This window comes from Megalopta genalis, chromosome 2 (assembly GCF_051020955.1).
Source record: "Megalopta genalis isolate 19385.01 chromosome 2, iyMegGena1_principal, whole genome shotgun sequence".
Lineage (NCBI taxonomy): Eukaryota > Metazoa > Arthropoda > Insecta > Hymenoptera > Halictidae > Megalopta > Megalopta genalis.
The window spans coordinates 36,738,376-36,758,103 of record NC_135014.1 but is presented as its reverse complement, the minus strand read 5'-3'; the positions used below and the strand labels follow the sequence as shown (position 1 = coordinate 36,758,103).

Genomic DNA, 19,728 nt, shown 5'->3' with positions numbered 1-19,728 from the left:
CACTCTGGCTTCGATGTTGCTAATTTGTTGCAGAAGAAACCGTAGCGATTAAAAGTAGCTTTTATACCGGCTGCTCGAATTAATTCTCGCTGTTAACAAATGTAGGTCGACAGCTCTGCTATTTTAATACGACGACAAATTACTACAATAATCAGTGTATGACATTTGATCGTAGTGCAAAGAACGCACAATTTCTATCGCGTGAACACTAACTCGATTCACGAAACACTATCAAAGCAGCTGTTCTTTTTTATTAGTTTATAAAAGCAACAATAAGACATTTCATTCTTATTTCCAACAAGCGTTATTGTAATATTTGCCGAAAGCAAGACAAGTATTAAACAAATAATTCGTAAACGTATCTTTACAATCTGGATAATCGGAAATTAAAAAGTTAATAATCGATTAATGTAATCAATAACGAGTATGCCACGAATATGATGTCTGTTTATAAAGAATTCGAAAAAATTTATTTCTCGAGATAATTCGAAATAATAGGCCGCGTGTGTGGCTCCGAGCCACTTTTGCTCCGAAATTTTTCAAGGTCCCACCGCTAAGAAAGTGAAAACTTTTCGTGTCGCTTTCAGATTGCTTTTAACGCTTGAAACAAACATCGGAATTAACAAGGAAAGACAGGATTAGAGAAGCGGGTATGAACCATTTGCGAACGAGACCGTTTATTAGCTTGATTGAAATACAATCCGCGCATAAATACAGCTTACACTCTAAATGATAACGCTAACCGAGCTAAATAGAGCGCGGGCTATTGCGATAAGGTCCACCCGGTCACTCTGCGTACGTATATAATTGCCTATATACAGTAGATAATCTCGAACGGGTGGCGAAAAAACGAATATAGTATCCTGAGACGCTAACTCGTTCGAATCGAGGGGAGGGCCACACAACGACGAATCTCGGCCCGACCGTGCCAAGATCCGCCGAGCACGTTATCGTTACCGATCGTCGATGATCCAGCTGCCCAAAGCTCGTCTTCCTCCCCGAAAGTGAATTTCTGTCTCGCAAACCGCGAACAAACTATGGATTAAATACGAAAGGATAAACTCGAGCTCTGTCGATTCAGGGAGGCTTGTGCTTCTCGTCACCACGAGACGTGATTCCTGAGGCGCGATCTCATTGCTTCGTCTCCCATCTGGCATCGTAGCCGAGGTCGAGTTTCGAGCGGTGTCTACTATCTAGGTTTACTCATAATTAGACTGCGGATCTTCGTGCAAAATAAAACTTGTCCTCGTCAATTGCGACAAAGATGAGTCGAATGAAAATCTCTGGTCCGCCTTCGGCGACTCAAGTCAGTTAAAAATAATACATAGAGAGATTCGGATTCTTCGAATATTTTCGTTGCTTAAAATTTCACCTAGCCATTTTTCTTTACGAACGCATCAAATCCTCAGTCTATTCAGAATCAATAAATAGAAATAAATAGTATCGAGAGACCTGTCCGAGCGTTCCTCGAGTTCGTTCAGGTCTTCCGTTTCGTCTCCGCCGTAAAGCGGACGAACTCTCCGACGAGAGGACTCGCGATCATTCGCCGAGAACTCGGCCGATTCTCGTGAGCGTTACTTTACTGCGGTACATAGGCCAGTCGAGAACGATTAGTGATTAGTTGATCGCGAAATAGAGCCGAATCAGTCGAGGGAATAAGCCGAGTCCTGCGGCCGAGAGCCTCGAGGGTTAGGCCCGCCGAGATTCCCGGCGAGTCCGTCGGTCTCGACACGATGTTCCGCATGTTCCACGTCGCGTATAAAGCTACTTCGCTGTTCTGAGTGCGATATAAGCGTCGGGACCCCGAGCAGCACGGGCTGCCAGCGAAGATCTCGAACTTGTCAAGGATAACGGTCGATCGAAGCGTACGACTCGGTCGTTTAAGAACGTTTTTAAGTCGTTCGAGCATCGGTGCGTTCGAGTCCGGAGCCGTTCGGGTCCCACGCGGCCTAAATCGTACTCAGGTGATCGGGACGAGAGACTCTCAGACGGCGTTGCAGTTCAGGAAAACGGTCCTGCAGTCCTCTCCGCTGCGGCCTCGTCGACTCGCCTCGTAAAGCGCGTCGAACGCCACGCCGCTCTGCCTTTGCAGCAGGTAGCTCGTCGCGTACCTTCGAGAGAAACAGTTTCTATAGTTCGCGCTTTCTCTGCATCGTTAATTAGGCTGATACACTTACGATCCGAACTGACAGAAAACGGAAGAGGTGCCCTGGGACTTAGCGACGCACTCGGCGCTCGCCTCGCAAAGGGCGCGCTCCGCGCAACCTCGGTGCCCTTCGTCCTCGGCGCGGCCCACGTTGTTGAACGACTTCAGCGATCTCACGTAACCCTGAAAATAACGTTCCATCCGGTTCCAGTGAACGACGAAGCGGTTCGATGGCCGATTTTTTAGCTTGAAATCACGTCTTAGGGTAGCTTTCACCGGCAACGAAACATCTTTCGCGAGGAAAATTATTTATTGGAAGTTCACGAGCGATAGTCACGCTAATTGCAAGACGCAGGAGCTACGTATACGTTGACATCGTTTCGACGATTTCGAAATAATGCGAACGCGTGTTCGAATTCTGCGAACGTTTTCACTGTTTTGTATTCGATCCGCGGTAATTTCTCCCTAATTCGCGCTGGGATTGCACACGAAAATGGACAATTTTGGAAGAGGAGATCCGATTATCGGAGTCTCGCGACTCGTTTTTATAATTACGGATTGTCGACAATTATAAAAACGAGACGCGAGGCTCGAATAATCGGATCTCTTCTTCCACAATTGTCCAATTTTTGTGCGCAATCTGAACGCGAATTAGGGAGAAATTACTGTGGTCATTTTTGTCGTAAATGGATAAAATCCACGGCGTCTAGTTGTTGGAGTTAGATTTGTTCTAGCTTGAAATTTTATTTTACTGTAATTTTTACTGTAAATATATATCATCGTAGCAACAAATCCACGAGCTATCGAAACAAGACATAAACTCTGAGTCTTGGAGCATCGCGACATTAATGCGATCGAAGCACAGATTCTTCAGTTTTTGTAGGAGTCAGTTTTTCTTTTTTTTTTAATCTTCTTCAATAATTTTTTTCCGACGGAAGCTTGTAAACCGAACGAGATTCGTTTACAAGCATCGACCCGGCGGGTTTACCTTGAGCATGGTGAGCGTGGTGACCGCAGCTTCGGAAATGGTGTCACGTTTCCCCATGGATCTAGCGGTGAGCGAACGGTGAGAGAACGAAGTCTTCAAGGCGTCCAGAAGGTTCACCACTATGTTAATGAACTATTTAACAGGAATCGAATTAGTACGGGATCGGAGCGGCTTCTCTCGCGGACCCTTTGATCGTCGAACACTCTGTACAATTGTTTTAATTCGAGATGAAAGGGTCCTCGCCGGGAAACTAAGAGTGCAGAGTCAACAGAGTAGAAGCATTCTACACGAGGAAAGCGTAAGTTTCTATTTTACTATGGTCCTCGACGCTTTGCCGAGCTACTTTTCATCCGATCGAATTAACCGAGCCGAGCATACGCCGCGCGCCGGCCTCCGGCGATCGATTTCAACGAAATTATCAGCATCCGCATATACAGGGTGTCCCGTTCGAGGTAACGCACTCGATCCTGATCTAACCTGATCTACGAAACGCATTTTCTTTTTACTTTTTCTAATTTCGTTACAAGCTCGGATGAAAAAGTTGACGAAACATCGTTTTCGAATTTTTGTGTCGTTTTAACCAATTGGAATCTAAACATTTTTTGTACATTCAATTTCTGTACACTCGTACACTCTAGAAAACTGATCGGTATAACGTCTCAAAAATAAAAAGTTCAAGCGATTTGGAACGATTTGGAAAAGGTTGTTCGATTTGAAGAGGCGTTAACGCGCTTTTCAAACCGAACAACTCTTCTCAAATCGTTCCAAATCGCTTGAATTTTTTATTTTTGAGACGTTATATCGATCAGTTTTCTAGAGTGTACGAGTGTACAGAAATTTGTTAAACCGACTAGATTCAGAATGAAACACAGAAATTGGAAAACGATGATCATTGAAACTTTCAAGAAAGCTGCAAAGTGTTCGCAATGGGAAAAACAGACGATGGAGATCCGCAAAGCGTCGAGAGCCTGACGGTCGTGTTTCGTCCGTTCACAATTTTGTTTGCGTACTAACCTCGGAAGCGTTTTTAGCCATGGTATAAATCTGATTAGGGTCCCTGTCTCGTCCCAGAAACGCGCCCAGCATCGCAGCCAATATATCCTAAACAACCGACACCAGCCGTGTGTGCTCTAAGTTGGAAGTTCTCACGTAGATTATTTACAAACGGCAGCTTGAACTTTCGAATCCCAAGCGGTGGAACGTCAGCGACGCGGGCACGATCAAAAACGGGGCCCGATTGGGCCCGGAAACCACCGACGCGCGACATCTAATAGTCCCGGATCGCGGATTCAGCGTTTCCTTCTTGGCCGTGCATGCGTCGCTGAACGGGCAGCCACAACGATGCACTTTCGATTCGCTAATTAGAACGTTGCGCGAGTTTCGGAGACACGGAACGACAGATCGAAAAATCTCTCGCCGCGGCCGGCGAATTATATCGTTTAGAAAACGTGAAGATCGTTAACGGAACCACGCCCCGTGCGAGAATAATGATGGCCACTCTAATTGCTCGGGCGACATCGTTAAGGCGGGCAACCGGTCGCGACTGGAACCGATTTCGTACACCGTTGTGGCTTCTTTAACGACGTCGTTACATCTCGCTTTTTTTTGTTCTCGGACATATGGAAAATTAACAGGGCGCGGGGACAACGTCGTAAGGGACAAAGGATCCTCGAACTGGCTACTTCATGCTCAGCGATGTACAATCTACTGCGTGGGTGTGCTACTTGGTGCGATCGATAAACTGCGGACGCTTGCATTTATTGGCAACATTTCTAATTGATCATTTTTGTATAACCACTCGAACTTGTCCAGCTTCTTCGTACGAAATCAATATGCGGTTCGACCTCGAGCTTTGCACGAGAGATCCCACGACCTTCCTTGTCTATCTCATTCAATTATTTGTGCCTTACTTTAGTATAACTTTTTCTTTTTTACTTTATTATAACTCTTTTACCTTACTAGAACTTTTTACTTTTTTTACTTTATTAGAACTTTCTTACTTTATTAGAATTTTTTAGTTTGCTATAATTTTTCTACTTTATTAGAACCTTTTTACTTTATTAGAATTTTTTTACTTTGCTACTTTATTAGTTTTTCTACTTTATTAGAATTTTTTTACTTTGCTATAACTTTTCTACTTTTTATTAGAATTTTCTTACTTTATTAGAATTTTTTAGTTTGCTATAATTTTTTTTCTACTTTATTAGAACCTTTTTACTTTATTAGAATTTTTTTACTTTGCTCTAGTTTTTCTACTTTATTAGAATTTGTTACTTTGCTATAGTTGTTCTACTTGATTAGAACTTTCTTACTTTATTAGAATTTTTTATTTTGCTATAATTTTTCTACTTTATTAAAAATTTTTACTTTGCTATAATTGTTCTACTTTATTAGAACTTTCTTACTTGATTAGAATTTTTTATTTTGCTCTAATTTTTCTACTTTATTAAAATTTTTTACTTTGCTATAATTGTTCTACTTTATTAGAACTTTCTTACTTTATTAGAATTTTTTAGTTTGCTATAATTTTCTACTTTATTAGAACCTTTTTACTTTATTAGAATTTTTTTACTTTGCTCTAGTTTTTCTACTTTATTAGAACTTTTTTACTTCACTATAATTTTTCTACTTTATTAGAACTTTCTTACTTTATTAGAATTTTTTATTTAGCTATAATTTTTCTACTTTATTAAAATTTTTTACTTTGCTATAATTATTCTACTTTATTAGAACTTTCTTACTTGATTAGAATTTGTTTACTTTACTATAATTTTTCTACTGTATTAGAACCATTTTACTTTATCAGAATTTATTTACTTTACTATAATTTTTCTACTTTATTATAATGTATGTTGAACTTGTACTCCAAACGAATTTATGAAACTCGTCAACACGTTCGCTAGCAGCGTCACTATACTATACATAAGTCATTGTATTTATCGTATTAAATACATCGTGTCCTCTTATAAAACACGATAAAAGCGTCGTCGAAGAGAACACTATAATATATAAATTCTCTGAATATCATGCAATCGTGTTACGATGTTAAATAATTACATTCAGAAAATTAATTCGATGTTCTTCGCGTAAAATACAAAATCGTGACTCTGCTAGCAGGCCTGTTAATAAACAAAATAATAATAATAATAATAATTTTCGAACAAGGTTCGACAAGCCACGAATGCATCCAGGTCCGCAATTCACCGACTGCGATCTTCCCCGCTTAATCGTCTACCGATCTACTTTTAATAATCAACCGATTTTCCAATTAAGCGAGGACAACGCTACTCGTCTACCTGTACAGCGTGTCGCGTCTAACGTATAGGTACTAAAGCAATTCACGGAACGATTCCATAGCAAACGAGATAGAGAAAAACGGAAATGCACGGAACACAGAGCTGAATGGCAGCGAGCTCTTTGCTACGGAACAATTCCGCCGGAACAATCGATCTCGAAAGCTCGAGCCTCCGTTGCGACAGCGTCGACCGAGTGGATCGTGCGATCAAGCCGCGCGTCGACCTACCTGCATCGTGCTGCTCTGATTGTCGACCTTGTCGATGCCGTCGACAGGTTGTTGGGGTCCGCCGAGAAGGGCGGTGATCAGTCTGAAGCCCATCGACAACAAGTTCGCCCAGGGACTGGTCGGTGCGCCATCGTCGATGTCGTTCTTACTGGGCCCAGCCACGCCGCCGGTTTGGCCGAGCAGCATTTGCATCACCATGCTCAACATGTTCGACCATGAGAAACCGCTGCTGCTACCTTCCTGATGGGACCAAACGATCGGGATTCGAGACAAACGTTTCTCGCACCGGTTTCAACCCTCGCGAAGGTGCATCTCGCGAACGAAGCCACCCGTTTCTACGCTCTCCGAATGTTGCGGGTGAAAACGATTCTTCAATCGGATCAAAATTTCATTGGAAAGATGGATCGTTCTCAAGTGAAACGAGAAAAGGTGCATCCCGATGCGATCTATAGTTTCCGAGATAAAAATTCCTAAGTAAAACGCATTTTTTGGAAAATAATTGGCAAGAATCGTAGATTTCAGGCCCTTGTACTTTTTTAAACAAATTCGAAATTAGCAAAATGATGAGTTAATGGCTACGTCATGGACTACGTCATATTTCAGTTTGAACAAAATCCCAGACATTTTCATTTTTATTATTTTATTGTGATTACTAGACTGCGGGTTTTTATGCAAATTCATGTGTCGTTGGACTAAAATTTGTTTTGTAGAAATGTCTCTCCAACTAAAAGATTGCATATTATAAAAATAAAATAAAATCCCTTTGCACAATTACACTTTTAACAGTTTGTTAAAATATAAAAGGGTTTGACGATGCAAGAACATTACTTTGCTATAGGATATAACAATTTTTTATGGTGGCTCAGAGTCACCACTCGAGTACAAAGGATATATTAACCCTATAAAAAATATAATAAAAAAAAATAATAAATATATAAAAATAAAATATATTAATATACGTTCTGCTAGAATCTACGTTTCTGCACCTGCTATAAATGCATTAAGACCCGCAGTCTAATCATTACCAATATTATTACGTTGAATTTTTGTAGAAATATTAATTTAAATACTAAACAAATAAATGAAAAAAATAAATAATTTGTTAAGAGAAATCAAACGCGAAAACTGGGACAGAAATAAAACGTTGTATCAGCAAAAACTATGTTTCAAAGACTTCGTATCGAGTTTGTTGAATTTCAACAGATAGGTTGAACGGAAAAATCAATCTTTTTTATTTTCCACCTGATATGATTTAATGCGATTTAGCGCAGTTCAATTGCGTTCTCCGACCGTTGTATTGTTTTCACCGAGTTGAATCGTGTTATTTAACGCGGATCTCTCATAAAGCGAAAACGTATTCCATGCCTTGCTTAATTAACAAGGGTATTAATTAAAAATTGAATAGAACAGAAGAAAGGAGAACCGAATTGAATTGAACCGAAATTATAACACTATTATTCCCATAACGAATTATAATTCCCATCGAGTTTGACGTAAAAATCGATCGTCTACCAACAGCCACGAGAAACTCCAACGCGCCAACGCAAAATGCACCTAACGAAATTGCAGTTCAATCGCAGAGCGGTGTACAAGGCGTGCTCACCTGGATCTGATTGGTGCTGATGTCGTCCAAGTCGTCCAGAGCGACCTTCTTCATAGCGTTCGGTTTCTCGGCGAACTTCCTGTCCTCCCTGATCTGCTGAGGCTGGGGCTGTTGCAGCTGCTGCGAGTATTGCGGATGCTGCGGCAGGGTGGCGGCTTGGCCGAGGACAAGCGCCACGAGGCACAGCGACACGTACTGATTGTACTTCATTCTGGAAGGGAAAATCGCAAGCTGCCGGAAACCGTAAGGAAGATTCGCGGAAAGAGAAGGTGTCCGCGGCTCGGATGCTATCTCGACCGTGAACGCGTCGAGAGCTTTATGGCTGCTCTCTCTTTCTTTCTCTTTCTCTTTCTCTCTGTCCGATCAAAACGGGAATGACTCAAAAGAGAAACCAAGAGTAGAGGATCGGGGACTCGTCCGGGAGAAAATCTGGTCCCGAATGTGTCACACGCGAGACACTCGCACGCGATCCGACGCCGACCAATTCCGCTTCGACGGGAAACATTGTCGCACCCACTATGAACAAATTCGTTGGCACTCGGGACAATCTCCGCGACGATTTAGCGACGCGACCGAAAAGTTTCCAAACAAGCTCAATCTGTTATAGTCGACACTCGGACGGCGGAGGTTGGGTCCTTTTGGTCGCGCGATATAAATATTGTTGTTTCTGACAATCAATTGAAATGTTTAGATGTCTCGTTAAAGAGACTACAGAAGAACCAACATAAAGTTACGAACGATCCTAAGCATATTTAGTTATATTTTTGTCAAAAGGGTCCCCCGTCGAAGGGTTAACACATTACCGTCCGGATGAGTGAAAATTATCTCGATCGCTCGTGAAAAGCCGGGGAACTAAAACTGGTCAAACCTCGATAGAAAAGAAAAACTTAACAGTCGAAACTTGAATTATCTATTCCAAAAATAAAAACCCTTCTACAACATGCACGCAAAAATGTACGCACAAACAGCCCGGGCCGTATTCTGTTAAAATTACATATTGTTAGTTAAAAGTTGCTTGTAGCAATGAAACGCTGTTGAAACTGGTACTAGATCGAATCTCGACAGTTTCACGCGTATACCGTGACCAGACGAAGATCACAGAGCCGACGATTCTGTGATGCAAGATTGATTTTACAATGTCCGAAGAGACTGACCTTGAGATGAAAATCGTGTTATCGTTCCGCGGTCGAGATTAATAGACGAATCGTCCGATTTTGCGAGCGCGGCGGCAAGCGATGCGACGAAGCTGGTATCGCGGAAGACGATCGACTCAGCGATTTCTGACCTTGCTGGTTGACGAGCCTTGGCCTTGGGACTGCGGAAAATGCGAGCGACCTAGCACGGAACGAATAAAGCCGAACGAATGAGTCGCGGGAATCGGAGGAACGGCTGGAAAGGCAGGAAAGTGTGTCAGAGCGGTTAAGGTCACCCTGCCAGCACCAGGTAGCCCACTTCTCGGTCGCGGCTACCGGTTTGTTGAACCCGACAGGTACCGTTACCTGAAAACGCGGTCGCGACCTACTGTCGTCGGCGTCTTCTTCGGCGGCGGCCGTCGAACGACCGACACAGATGGGCTATCCCGGAAAAAGAAAGCTTCGAGAGCCGGCAAACATCGCGCGGAAATCCTCGGACGACGAATAACATGGCCGAGAAAAACGCAACGAAGACGATCGTTCCGGGAGAACGGATAAAAAATGCTTCACGCCTCGAAGACAATGGAATTGCCGGATCGTTGCGGGCTCGGCGAGAACGGTTCCGCTTTGAGGATCGCGTATTCGGCTCTGGTAATCGTTCCGACTTCCGAGTACCAGCGAAATTAATTTGACGAGCTTGTTACCGGTTGACAATGGCCGAGCAATTTTTTCTCGAAATCTGTTAGACACTGTTTTTAGAAATTTTGTAGACCATTGTTTTCAGCACGTAGTATTTTCCTACGAGATCGCAGTTACAGCAATCATTTTTCTGGAACAGCGTAAGACGTCCGCGAGATGTGGAAATTTTATTTCACGTTTGCATTTATCGCCGGCAAAATGTTACCAGCAGTGTCGCATTGAACATGATTCGGGTGCGAAATTGCGCGAATTTTCGGCGAATTTTCGGCAGTGTTTTCAGCAAGCGTGAAATGTTATCCGACGTTCGACGAGCTCGCGACGTGTCGACGACGGTAGGATAATTGTGGAATAATTTTGTGAGATCGATTGAGACGTCGGGAACTGAGACACGCCTTACGTCGCCTCGAAGTTTTCGTTTGGCACCGTGAAGAAACGTCGTCGGAGCCGTATCGAATGTGCTGGAGCAGGCGTGGAGCGGCGAGAGCCTCTCGAAAACGGTACACGCGTGCCGGAAAAATCACGAACGATTTCTAACTGTACCCTGACACCTGCGAAAGGTGTTTTCTACCCGTTCCGGGGGCCCGTTCCGCGACCTGGCCTTTTGTGAACGCGATTCCCAACGCAATTGGTATTGTCGGGAGGATCGCACGCTCTCAAGAGGAGCTGCACAAGAAAAACTCGTCATCGAATCACTAAAACATGAAAACCGATGCGTTCGAGAAACTTCCCCGTGCTGCACTACACGCTAAGAAATATCTATAATTCAAACTACGATCGATTCACGAGCTTCTATTAGGTCGAGTCATCAATAACTTCCGATGCAGTTAGGTAGAAATCTATTGTTCTCGTCTACCAACTACGAGTCACCGAAATAAACGAATTTTTGCTCTCATTAGATATAGATAAGGGTTCAACATAAATATAAAACGAAAAGACAAAAAATATAAATAGAAGAAAAAACAAAATAAACGACCGACAAGAGACAGCTGATTTTACCGAATCATCCGACATTATGGTCGACTCGAAGACGCGATCGTTAAAATTGTCCACGATTCACTTTGGATTCGGATTTTCACGCGATGCACGTTATTTACGGAGCCTAACCGAACTAAGTACGATAGCAAAATGTTCTGCGAGGTCGAAAACCGGCGGAAAGGAAGAGTTTTCGAGCGAGTTTTGCGGTACTTGTGCGGCCGAATTCGATCAGAGCAAAATCGAAAGAGAGGGGGGGGGAGGTGTGCTGAATGAAAACGAGACGGTACGACTTCCGGTGTTCGGCTAGCGGAGTACTACTCACTTGCTCACTTCCAGGTAGACTTCCTTGACACTGACTCTCAGCTCTGAAGATGAAATTCCTCGCGGGGCCTGCTATATAGCTTGCGAGGCCCACGTGGGGGTAGGCCCCGCAGCCAATGACCAAGCGGCTTTGGCGCTATTTTCAATGGAACTGACCAATCCTCCGTCACCGAACGGCCGGAGGTCTACTTTTAAAACACTTTTCATCGGTAGCTTCACGGTTACGACGTTCCGACGAGTTCGCAGGCTGCGTCCGCTTAGAAAGCCGAGGATCGACGTCGTGGATCGCGACGATCGTCGGTGCCTCGGCCGATCTTGGCCTTCGATTCGATTCGGAAATGATACGCGTACTTTCTTCCTTCTCCGGAGGAAACAACGCTGATCGGTGAATATTCTGGAACCGACGGGAGGTTCGGTGTCGACGGCTCTTCTCGCAGGAGGGAGTATTGGGGCGAGGGGTGAAAAGTACCGGTTCCCGGGGCTAATTTCATTTACATTTATTTACAAACGCATACAGCCATTTTATGTACAGTGATGTGTATAAATAGCAACAACCACCAAGCGTTCTCGAATGCACCGCGGGAGAGCACAAAGTCCGATTTTCCTCGTGAAAGCTTCCGTGCTGGAATTCTCTCAAATTGTCCCTCAGCATGGGATCGAAAAATGGACAACTTCGGGAGACACGTTAACGCGAATACGCAGTAATGCTGGAATAAAAACGATGCCGTAACTTTCCTATTTCTAATTTTTTTATAAGTGAAAATCCTTCTTAACACATTGGCGAGATCCTTTCAATTAAAATGAGACCGAACGCGACCTGCTTTAGACCGTATTTATTCAACTACATATCTTGATTAATTTCATTGTACGTAATTGGAAATATCTGTCCAAATTATGCCGTGTTTGGTCTCATTTGAATCAGAAAACTGTCAGCAACATGTTAAAAGAAGAATTCAGTTTTAAAATGTTAGAATTAGAAAAGCTATGTTATCGTATCGTGAGTTGTTCATCCCTGGAATCATACGTGCCGCATCATGCGATTCCTCCGCTTTCGATCCTTGCGTCTCCCGATTTTCTCGCTTGATAACGCTACTTACCATCGACCTGCCTGAATAAAACTGTTCGGTATAATATAAATAAAGCGCGAGGATACAATGCAACAGACATTGCCAGCGAAAGTCCACACTAACTCTACCGTCGATATATTTAACAAACATAGATATAGTATCGTGGCGATGATCGAGGCTCGCGAGTCCACGCCGCGAGTCCTCTTCAGTCTACTTGGACAAGTGTTTCTCCACTTGTTCGACAGCTGTCGGTGTTCACGGGTAGCGATGGGATCGATACTAGTATTATTGATGATATTCAATCAATTCGATACCATAGTAATTAATAGCAGGTATCGGATATGTATCGAAATTTTAGGTACTTAGTATCACTCGTCGTTGTCGAGGCTTCTCAAAATGATACCGAACAAATACCGTATTGAATCGAAGTTTCCTTGATGCTTTCCGAGAGTATCGATGCACGTTCGATGCTTCGCGAATTGTCGTTCGTCAGAAAACATTTAACGGCAACTTCCGTTATTGTGAAAGTATCGGAAAAGGTATCGATATTCCCGTAAAAGTATTAACAGAGCTAGGTAAAATAGTATTTTAAGTGGCAAATAGCAAATAATTTTATTTAAAATCGAGCATGTATTACTGAAAATAAGATATCTTATTTTCTCAAAAAAAGCTTTTTGAAACAATATCTCAAATAGCATTTCATTCGAAAAACACTGAAAATATTCGTGCCATAGTTCGGAATATTTTATTTTCATGCTTCACAGCTTTACCAAAATGTACTATATTTTATTTTACGTTTTGCATTATTAAAATAAAATATTTACTTCGTGCTTCGGCTGTGGATTATCGAAATGAAAATATTTTATCTACTGAAATTTCATGTCCTATTTGAAATACTATTCTATCTGAAGAATCTATTGTTGAAAAATATTTTCTCTATAAATATTACCCAGCTCTGAGTATCGGTCAGGTATCGATATTTCAGACTAAGTATTGAAGAGGTACCGATTCTGTTTGATACCTGCGTCTTCGATACAATTCGGTATTGGATCGAAATTTGTTAACTGGTATCGATAAGTATCGATGCGGTATCAGACAGAACACTACTCCCAGGACTTACCATGCTGATCCCATGAACACCGAGAGCTTCGATCAATTTCATCGGTTCTATCGGGTGACCAAGAAATCCGTCGCGCTTCTCCTACGAATCGACCTGTACACTCTGCCGCGATTGAAAGCCAACTCGACTGCGCTTTTGAACGAAAGATTATCGACTCAGAACGACTCAACAAAATTCCACAACGACGCAGGAAAATCGCGCGTGTCTTTCTTGGTTACCCAACGGCACTGTCAACCAATTAATCGCAGCGAGCGATTACAGCTTTCCCTCGTCAGCGTCTCGCTGTTATCGTCGCGTTTACGGCACCTTACAGTGTCTCAGGAGACGTAATCGAGCTGTTAGCCAATAGAAAATGGCGTGCACCGCGCGACAGAGGCTCGCCGTGTTCTCGGAATCGCGCCAAAAAGGGAAAACTGTAATCGGTTGACCTCCGCTCGATTTCCTAGGGTCTTCCGTTTGTTCGAGGCGACCGAGACAGTCTGAGAAACCGCGAAACATCGGCCTGGGCGCTCTCAGACCGCGTTGCAGTCCATGAAGAGGGTCCTGCAGTCCTGTCCAGTGCGTCCCCGTCGTCCCGCCTCGTAAAGGGCCTCGAAGCCCACTCCGCTTTGCCTTTGGAGGATGTAGCTGGTCGCGTACCTTCGACGAGAGGACGATTAACGTCGATGGAAAGTCGATGGAAATCGAACAGTGGCAACTCGATCGTTCCAATGAAAGATACAGCCAACTTTCTCACATTGTCCCTCGGCTTGGAAACGAAGATGGACATTGATTTTACTTTTATAAATATCAATATGTTCTTTCCCAATACGCATTCAATGTTGCATAATTTATTTTCAAATAAATACTAAAACAAAGCTATAATGTGAAAGGAGGAGATACGATTGTTCGAGTCTCGCGGCTCGCTTTTATTGTTGCCGATTGCCAACAACTATGAAAGCGAGCCCCAAGGCTCGAACAATCGCATCTCCTCTTCCCGAGTTGCCCACTTTCGTTTCCAAATTGAGGGGCAATGTAACAGAAATGATCGTAATCGGCTTTCTTCGACTGCTCGATCGGAGGGAGACTTACGAGCCAAGTTGACAGAAGATCGACGACGTTCCCTGAGCGTCTGCGACGCACTCGGCGCTCGCCTCGCAAAGGGCGCGCTCGGCGCAGCCCTGCTGACCCTCGTCCTCCGCTCGGCCGACGTTGTTGAAGCTCTTCAAGGACCTCATGTAACCCTGCAATCGAGTCGTGTCGCGTTTCCTTCTCGTATTCTCAGTCGCGGCTGTGTACAGTAAATTCTCTCAAATTGTCCCTCGGCTTGCAAACAAAATTGAGCAACGGACGAAGGAGATACAATTATCGGAGCTTTGCGGCTCGTTTTTATAGCTGTTATCGTCGTATCTCCTCGTCCGAAATTGCCGAAATTTTTGTTCACAAGAGGAACAATTTCAGAGAATTTACTGTATTTACGTTCCGACAGCCTGTGTCACGCGCGGGCGTGACACTTGGGTCGGCCTGCCAACAGTCGTCGGCCGGACCCTCTCGACCGTGAAGCGATAGTTTGCGAACAGGTGTTGCTCTTTTTGCGGTCGCTGTGCGGAGCTCGCGGTGCGTGACACCTTATACAGAGTGATCCGCCGAAGCAGTATCTCCGTTATCGTTAACGGCACTGAAAAATGCTAGGGGAACAGACTGCACGGTCCGAAGGGACGCGCGTTCCAGCGGAAACAATTTGATCACCCTGTATAGCCGTTTACGGCCGTATCTCGCAAATGGAATGCGTTCTATAAAATAATTTCTAAAGATAATTCCCGCAGCCGACGGTTTTTTGAACTTGTTTCAAGACGAGAACCCTGTCTCCGAATTAACACGCAAAGCTTCTGTCAGCTTTGCGACCCTGCCGAAGAAGATCGTACCTTGAACATAGTGATGGAGGCGACAGCGGCTTCCGAAACGGTGTCCCGTCTTCCGGCGGACCTGGCGGTGAACGAACGATGGGAGAAGGAGGTCTTCAAGGCGTCCAGAAGGTTCACCACGATGCTGATGAACTGTCGGAGCAAGATTCGATTGGACACGGTGCCGACGATGTTGTCTCGAGTCATAAATAACTTCCGTTTCGTCACCAGACATTTATCTTGTTCTTTTCATTTGTCTCTTTCGTTTCTCGATTTTATTTATTTCGAAGCCTCGTCTATTTAGCGAAAGCAAACACTCGTTTGTCCCGGTGGACAGAGATACGAACAACAGATTCTACCTAGCTGAATCGGAAGTTATTCACGGCTCGACCTAACGGAATCGATGCTGCCCACCTGCATAGGGCTCCCGTCGTTGTTGGTTTTGTCGATGCCCTCGATGTCGCCTTGCTGAGGACCACCGATCAGAGCAGTGATCACTCTCAGACCCACTGCGACCACGTTGGCCCAGGGACTAGCAGGCGCGCCGTCCTCGATCTCGTTTTTGCTAGCCTCGTTGTCGCCGGCCACGCGTCCCAGCAGCAGTCGCATCAGCACTCCCAGCATGTTCGACCAGGAGAAGCTGCTGTTGCCGTTGCTCTCCTGTCGGGACGAATGGAACACAATTAACAACGAACCTACGGAGCAAAAGCGACGAATGCGCGTTGCTCTGGGAGAATTATATGACCGAATTTATTTAGAAATTGTTTCCAGAACGTGAATTATTATTATTATTATATTATCATTATATTATTATATTATTATATTATTATTATTATATTATTATATTATTATTATTATATTATTATATTATTATATTATTATATTATTATATTATTATATTATTATATTATTATATTATTATATTATTATATTATTATATTATTATATTATTATATTATTATTATTATATTATTATTATTATTATTATTATTATTATTATATTATTTCCAGAAATTAATTCAAACATTTTCTATGAAAGAGCCTTTACAGTTCCAGCAATTTTCAAATAAGATACGTGAAACCGATCATTTCGATCGGCTCGGAGCTTTGCTTCATCATCGATTCGTCGCGTGGTTCGCCAGCGACGATCGCGAAAACCTAATCGGCGTGCTTCCCTCTCACCTGAATCTGATTGGTGTTCACCTCGTTCAGCTCGTCGATGCCGACCTTCTTCATGGCGTTCGGTTTCTCCGCGAACTTCCGGTCGTCCCTGACCCGTTGCTGGCTCTGCTGAGGATACTGCGGACCCTGCGGCAGCGCGACCACCTTCCCCAGCACCAGAACCACCACGCACAGCGCCGCGTACTGTTTCTGATACATCCTGCAACAGAGGTTCGAGACTCCCGTGACAATGTGACCGCAGACCACGGGACGAAGACGAGCTCTTCCGGTCCCACCCGGGGCTGTCGTTTGGAACCTTGACCCGCGATACGAAAACCGAGGAAAAGTAAAAACGGGAACAGCGCGGGGCGAACGGCTCCCAGCTGTCGGTAAGTGTGTCAGAGCTGTTAAGGTCGCCCTGGCAGCACCAGCTACTAGCCCACTTCTTGCTAGATGCTGCCGGTTTGTTGAACCCGAGCGGTACCGTTACAGGGAAACGCGGTCGCGGTGTTGTACTGTCGCCGGCGCCCTTGCTCGCGGAAAAATGCTGGTACCGAGCGTTTCACGGCACGTGGACGCGACTTCGGTCGCCGTGATTCGCGGCCGCTGTAATTATTTATGAAATCCCGCGGCGATCGACGGTGATGCGACGATCGACTGGTTGATTACGAGGTGGCGGACGATCCTCGTCAAACTCTGCCGCGCTTCGAAGGGATCCTAAACCGAGCGAGATCTCGTATTTCGTAAGATGTATAAGATGTATGTGAAGTACGTGAGGAAGTAAAATCGCGTACAGCTGCGACTAGAATTCTATTTTGATGGTGTAAAAATTGAGCGGTGGAATTATATCGCAAAATGGTATGGAAAGGTCTAAAATTCTAATTTGATGGTGTGAAAATTGAACGGTGGAAATAATATCGCAAGATGGTATGAAAAGGTCTAAAATTCTAATTTGATGGTGTGAAAATTGAACGGTGGAAATAATATCGCAAGATGGTATGAAAAGGTCTAAAATTCTAATTTGATGGTATGAAAATTGAACGGTGGAAATAATATCGCAAGATGGTATGAAAAGGTCTAAAATTCTAATTTGATGGTGTGAAAATTGAACGGTGGAAATAATATCGCAAGATGGTATGAAAAAGTCTAGAATTCTAATTTGATGGTGTGAAAATTGAACGGTGGAAATAATATCGCAAAATGGTATGAAAAAGTCTAGAATTCTAATTTGATGGTGTGAAAATTGAACGGTGGAAATAATATCGCAAAATGGTATGAAAAGGTCTAAAATTCTAATTTGATGGTGTGAAAATTGAACGGTGGAAATAATATCGCAAAATGGTATGAAAAGGTCTAAAATTCTACTTTGATGGTATGAAAATTGAACGGTGAAAATAATATCGCAAAATGATATAGAAAAGTCTAAAATCCTACTTTGATGGTATAAAACTTTAACGGTGGAAATGATATGATAAAATAATATGGAAAAATTATTTTGATTTTAAGATACAGTTTATCTTTTTATAACTCTTTTAACGGTTTACCTAGAGATAAAGCTAGAGGTCAAGTTAGAGGTGAAAGGTTTTAAATAAGAAATCAAATTACAACATACATTAGAAATATGATAAACGAAATATCACCGTCCACCGAGATGGAAATGGAGATCTAACTAATGCCCCTTCGAGTGCGTTAGATTTTATATTTTAAAAAATAAATAACGTAAAATGAAAATAATTTGTTCATATTATTTGGTCATATTATTTCCGCCGTACAATTTATAAACCATCGAATTAGAATTTTTATCTCATGTCTCGTATATCTTTTGAAATACCCCCGGGTACCCGGGAATCTCGCGGATGCCCGAATATCTTGTAAATAGACCGCGAATTTTATGCATTTTTTGGCTAAAAAATGCGTAGGTCAATTTTAAAACGGTAGACAAATAGAGAGAATTGAAGGGTGTCATTACCAGACTGCGGACTTGAATGCAAAATAAACATTGTTTGCACCAATTTCAACGAATAGCAGCAAGTTAATTCTTCCGTTAACAATCTTAACAAATTAAAAATATTATATAATAATTATTATATAATTGCTTTAATTAATTTTATAATTGCTTGTATATTATATAATTGCTTTTAATCTTTACGTTATTTGAGATCGTAACCACCCAATCTTCCCGTAAATGCACGAAGATACGCAGTCCAGTCGTTACAGTATCATCAAATTACTAAAATTGTTAAAGACCGAAAGAACTTTCCACCTGGCAACCGGTCGTCGCGATTCACGAATGCGATTTTCATTTCGCATCATTTTCCATTTTTCAACCTAAAAGTAAGAGCAGAGGCTCTGTACAGAGAAAGACCGCCGAGACAATGAACGCAGACAGAGATCGAAGAGAAGAGGCCGAAGGAAAGAGGACGAACCGCGTGAGGACCGCGAGTTTCTTCGTGAAACGTCCCCGTCGAAGAGACAGATCGGCGTCGCACGACGTAGATTGCCGCGGTGTCTAAGAACGAAACGCGGCGAGGACGGGCGAGTCTCGTTTCCAGAATACTCTAGTGCGGGCTACTCACTTCGCTACTTTCAGCTGGACTTCCTTGACACTGACTCTCGACTCTGAAGATGAAATTCCACGCGGGGCCTTCTATATAGCTTGCGCACTTACGTGGGGGGCAGACCGCGCGGCCAATGACCACACGCCTTTGGCACTATTTTCAATGGCACTGACCAATCTTCCGCCGCTGGCCGCGGCGACGCGGCCGCGGCCGTTCGCCGCCGCGGACCCCGAAGATCCAGTTTTCGAACAGAGCTTCTTCGGCGTGTCCCCCGTTCGCGATCCACCGCGACCGAATTCTTCTGCCAAAAGTCCGCCGGTTCGCAGAAACTCGCGCCCCGGAAACCGTTCTTGGCACGTACGTTAACCTTGCGAACGATCCAGCTACTTGTCTGCATACTTTCGATCATCCTACAACGCGAAACGGTTGTCTTCTCTCGATTGAAAAAAGAATAAAAGATGTAAGAATTGACCAAGATTGTTGCCAGTTTCCGTTCCTTTCCCTAAGCGTAACGAGAAATACATTTATTTAAGTATATTTTATAATTATAA

The 19,728-nt window shown here is 43.4% G+C and overlaps 2 protein-coding genes across 5 annotated transcripts; both read right to left on the bottom strand.

Moving 5' to 3' along the window:
- Nucleotides 1–660: 660 nt before the first annotated feature.
- LOC117225502 (uncharacterized) lies at nt 661–11,469 on the bottom strand. Of its 4 annotated transcripts, none has more exons than XM_033479118.2 (7): nt 11,390–11,469; nt 8,261–8,471; nt 6,658–6,897; nt 4,149–4,235; nt 3,135–3,266; nt 2,178–2,329; nt 661–2,111 (listed from the first exon to the last, which is right to left on the bottom strand). In XM_033479118.2, exons 2-7 carry the CDS (start codon nt 8,468–8,470, stop codon nt 1,985–1,987), a joined length of 948 nt encoding a protein of 315 aa, XP_033335009.1. In that variant the 5' UTR covers nt 8,471; nt 11,390–11,469; the 3' UTR covers nt 661–1,984. The 4 variants fall into 4 exon arrangements, with proteins under 4 accessions (XP_033335009.1, XP_033335011.1, XP_033335012.1 ...); XM_033479120.2 differs by lacking the exon at nt 11,390–11,469 and adding an exon at nt 9,546–9,653; XM_033479121.2 differs by lacking the exon at nt 11,390–11,469 and adding an exon at nt 9,415–9,539.
- A 401-nt stretch (nt 11,470–11,870) lies between these two features.
- Nucleotides 11,871–19,412, bottom strand: LOC117225501 (uncharacterized). Its single transcript, XM_033479117.2, has 6 exons — nt 19,196–19,412; nt 16,641–16,839; nt 15,873–16,118; nt 15,480–15,611; nt 14,647–14,798; nt 11,871–14,214 (listed from the first exon to the last, which is right to left on the bottom strand). The coding sequence occupies exons 2-6, from the start codon at nt 16,836–16,838 to the stop codon at nt 14,088–14,090; spliced, it is 855 nt and encodes a 284-aa protein (XP_033335008.2). The 5' UTR covers nt 16,839; nt 19,196–19,412; the 3' UTR covers nt 11,871–14,087.
- Nucleotides 19,413–19,728: the final 316 nt, after the last annotated feature.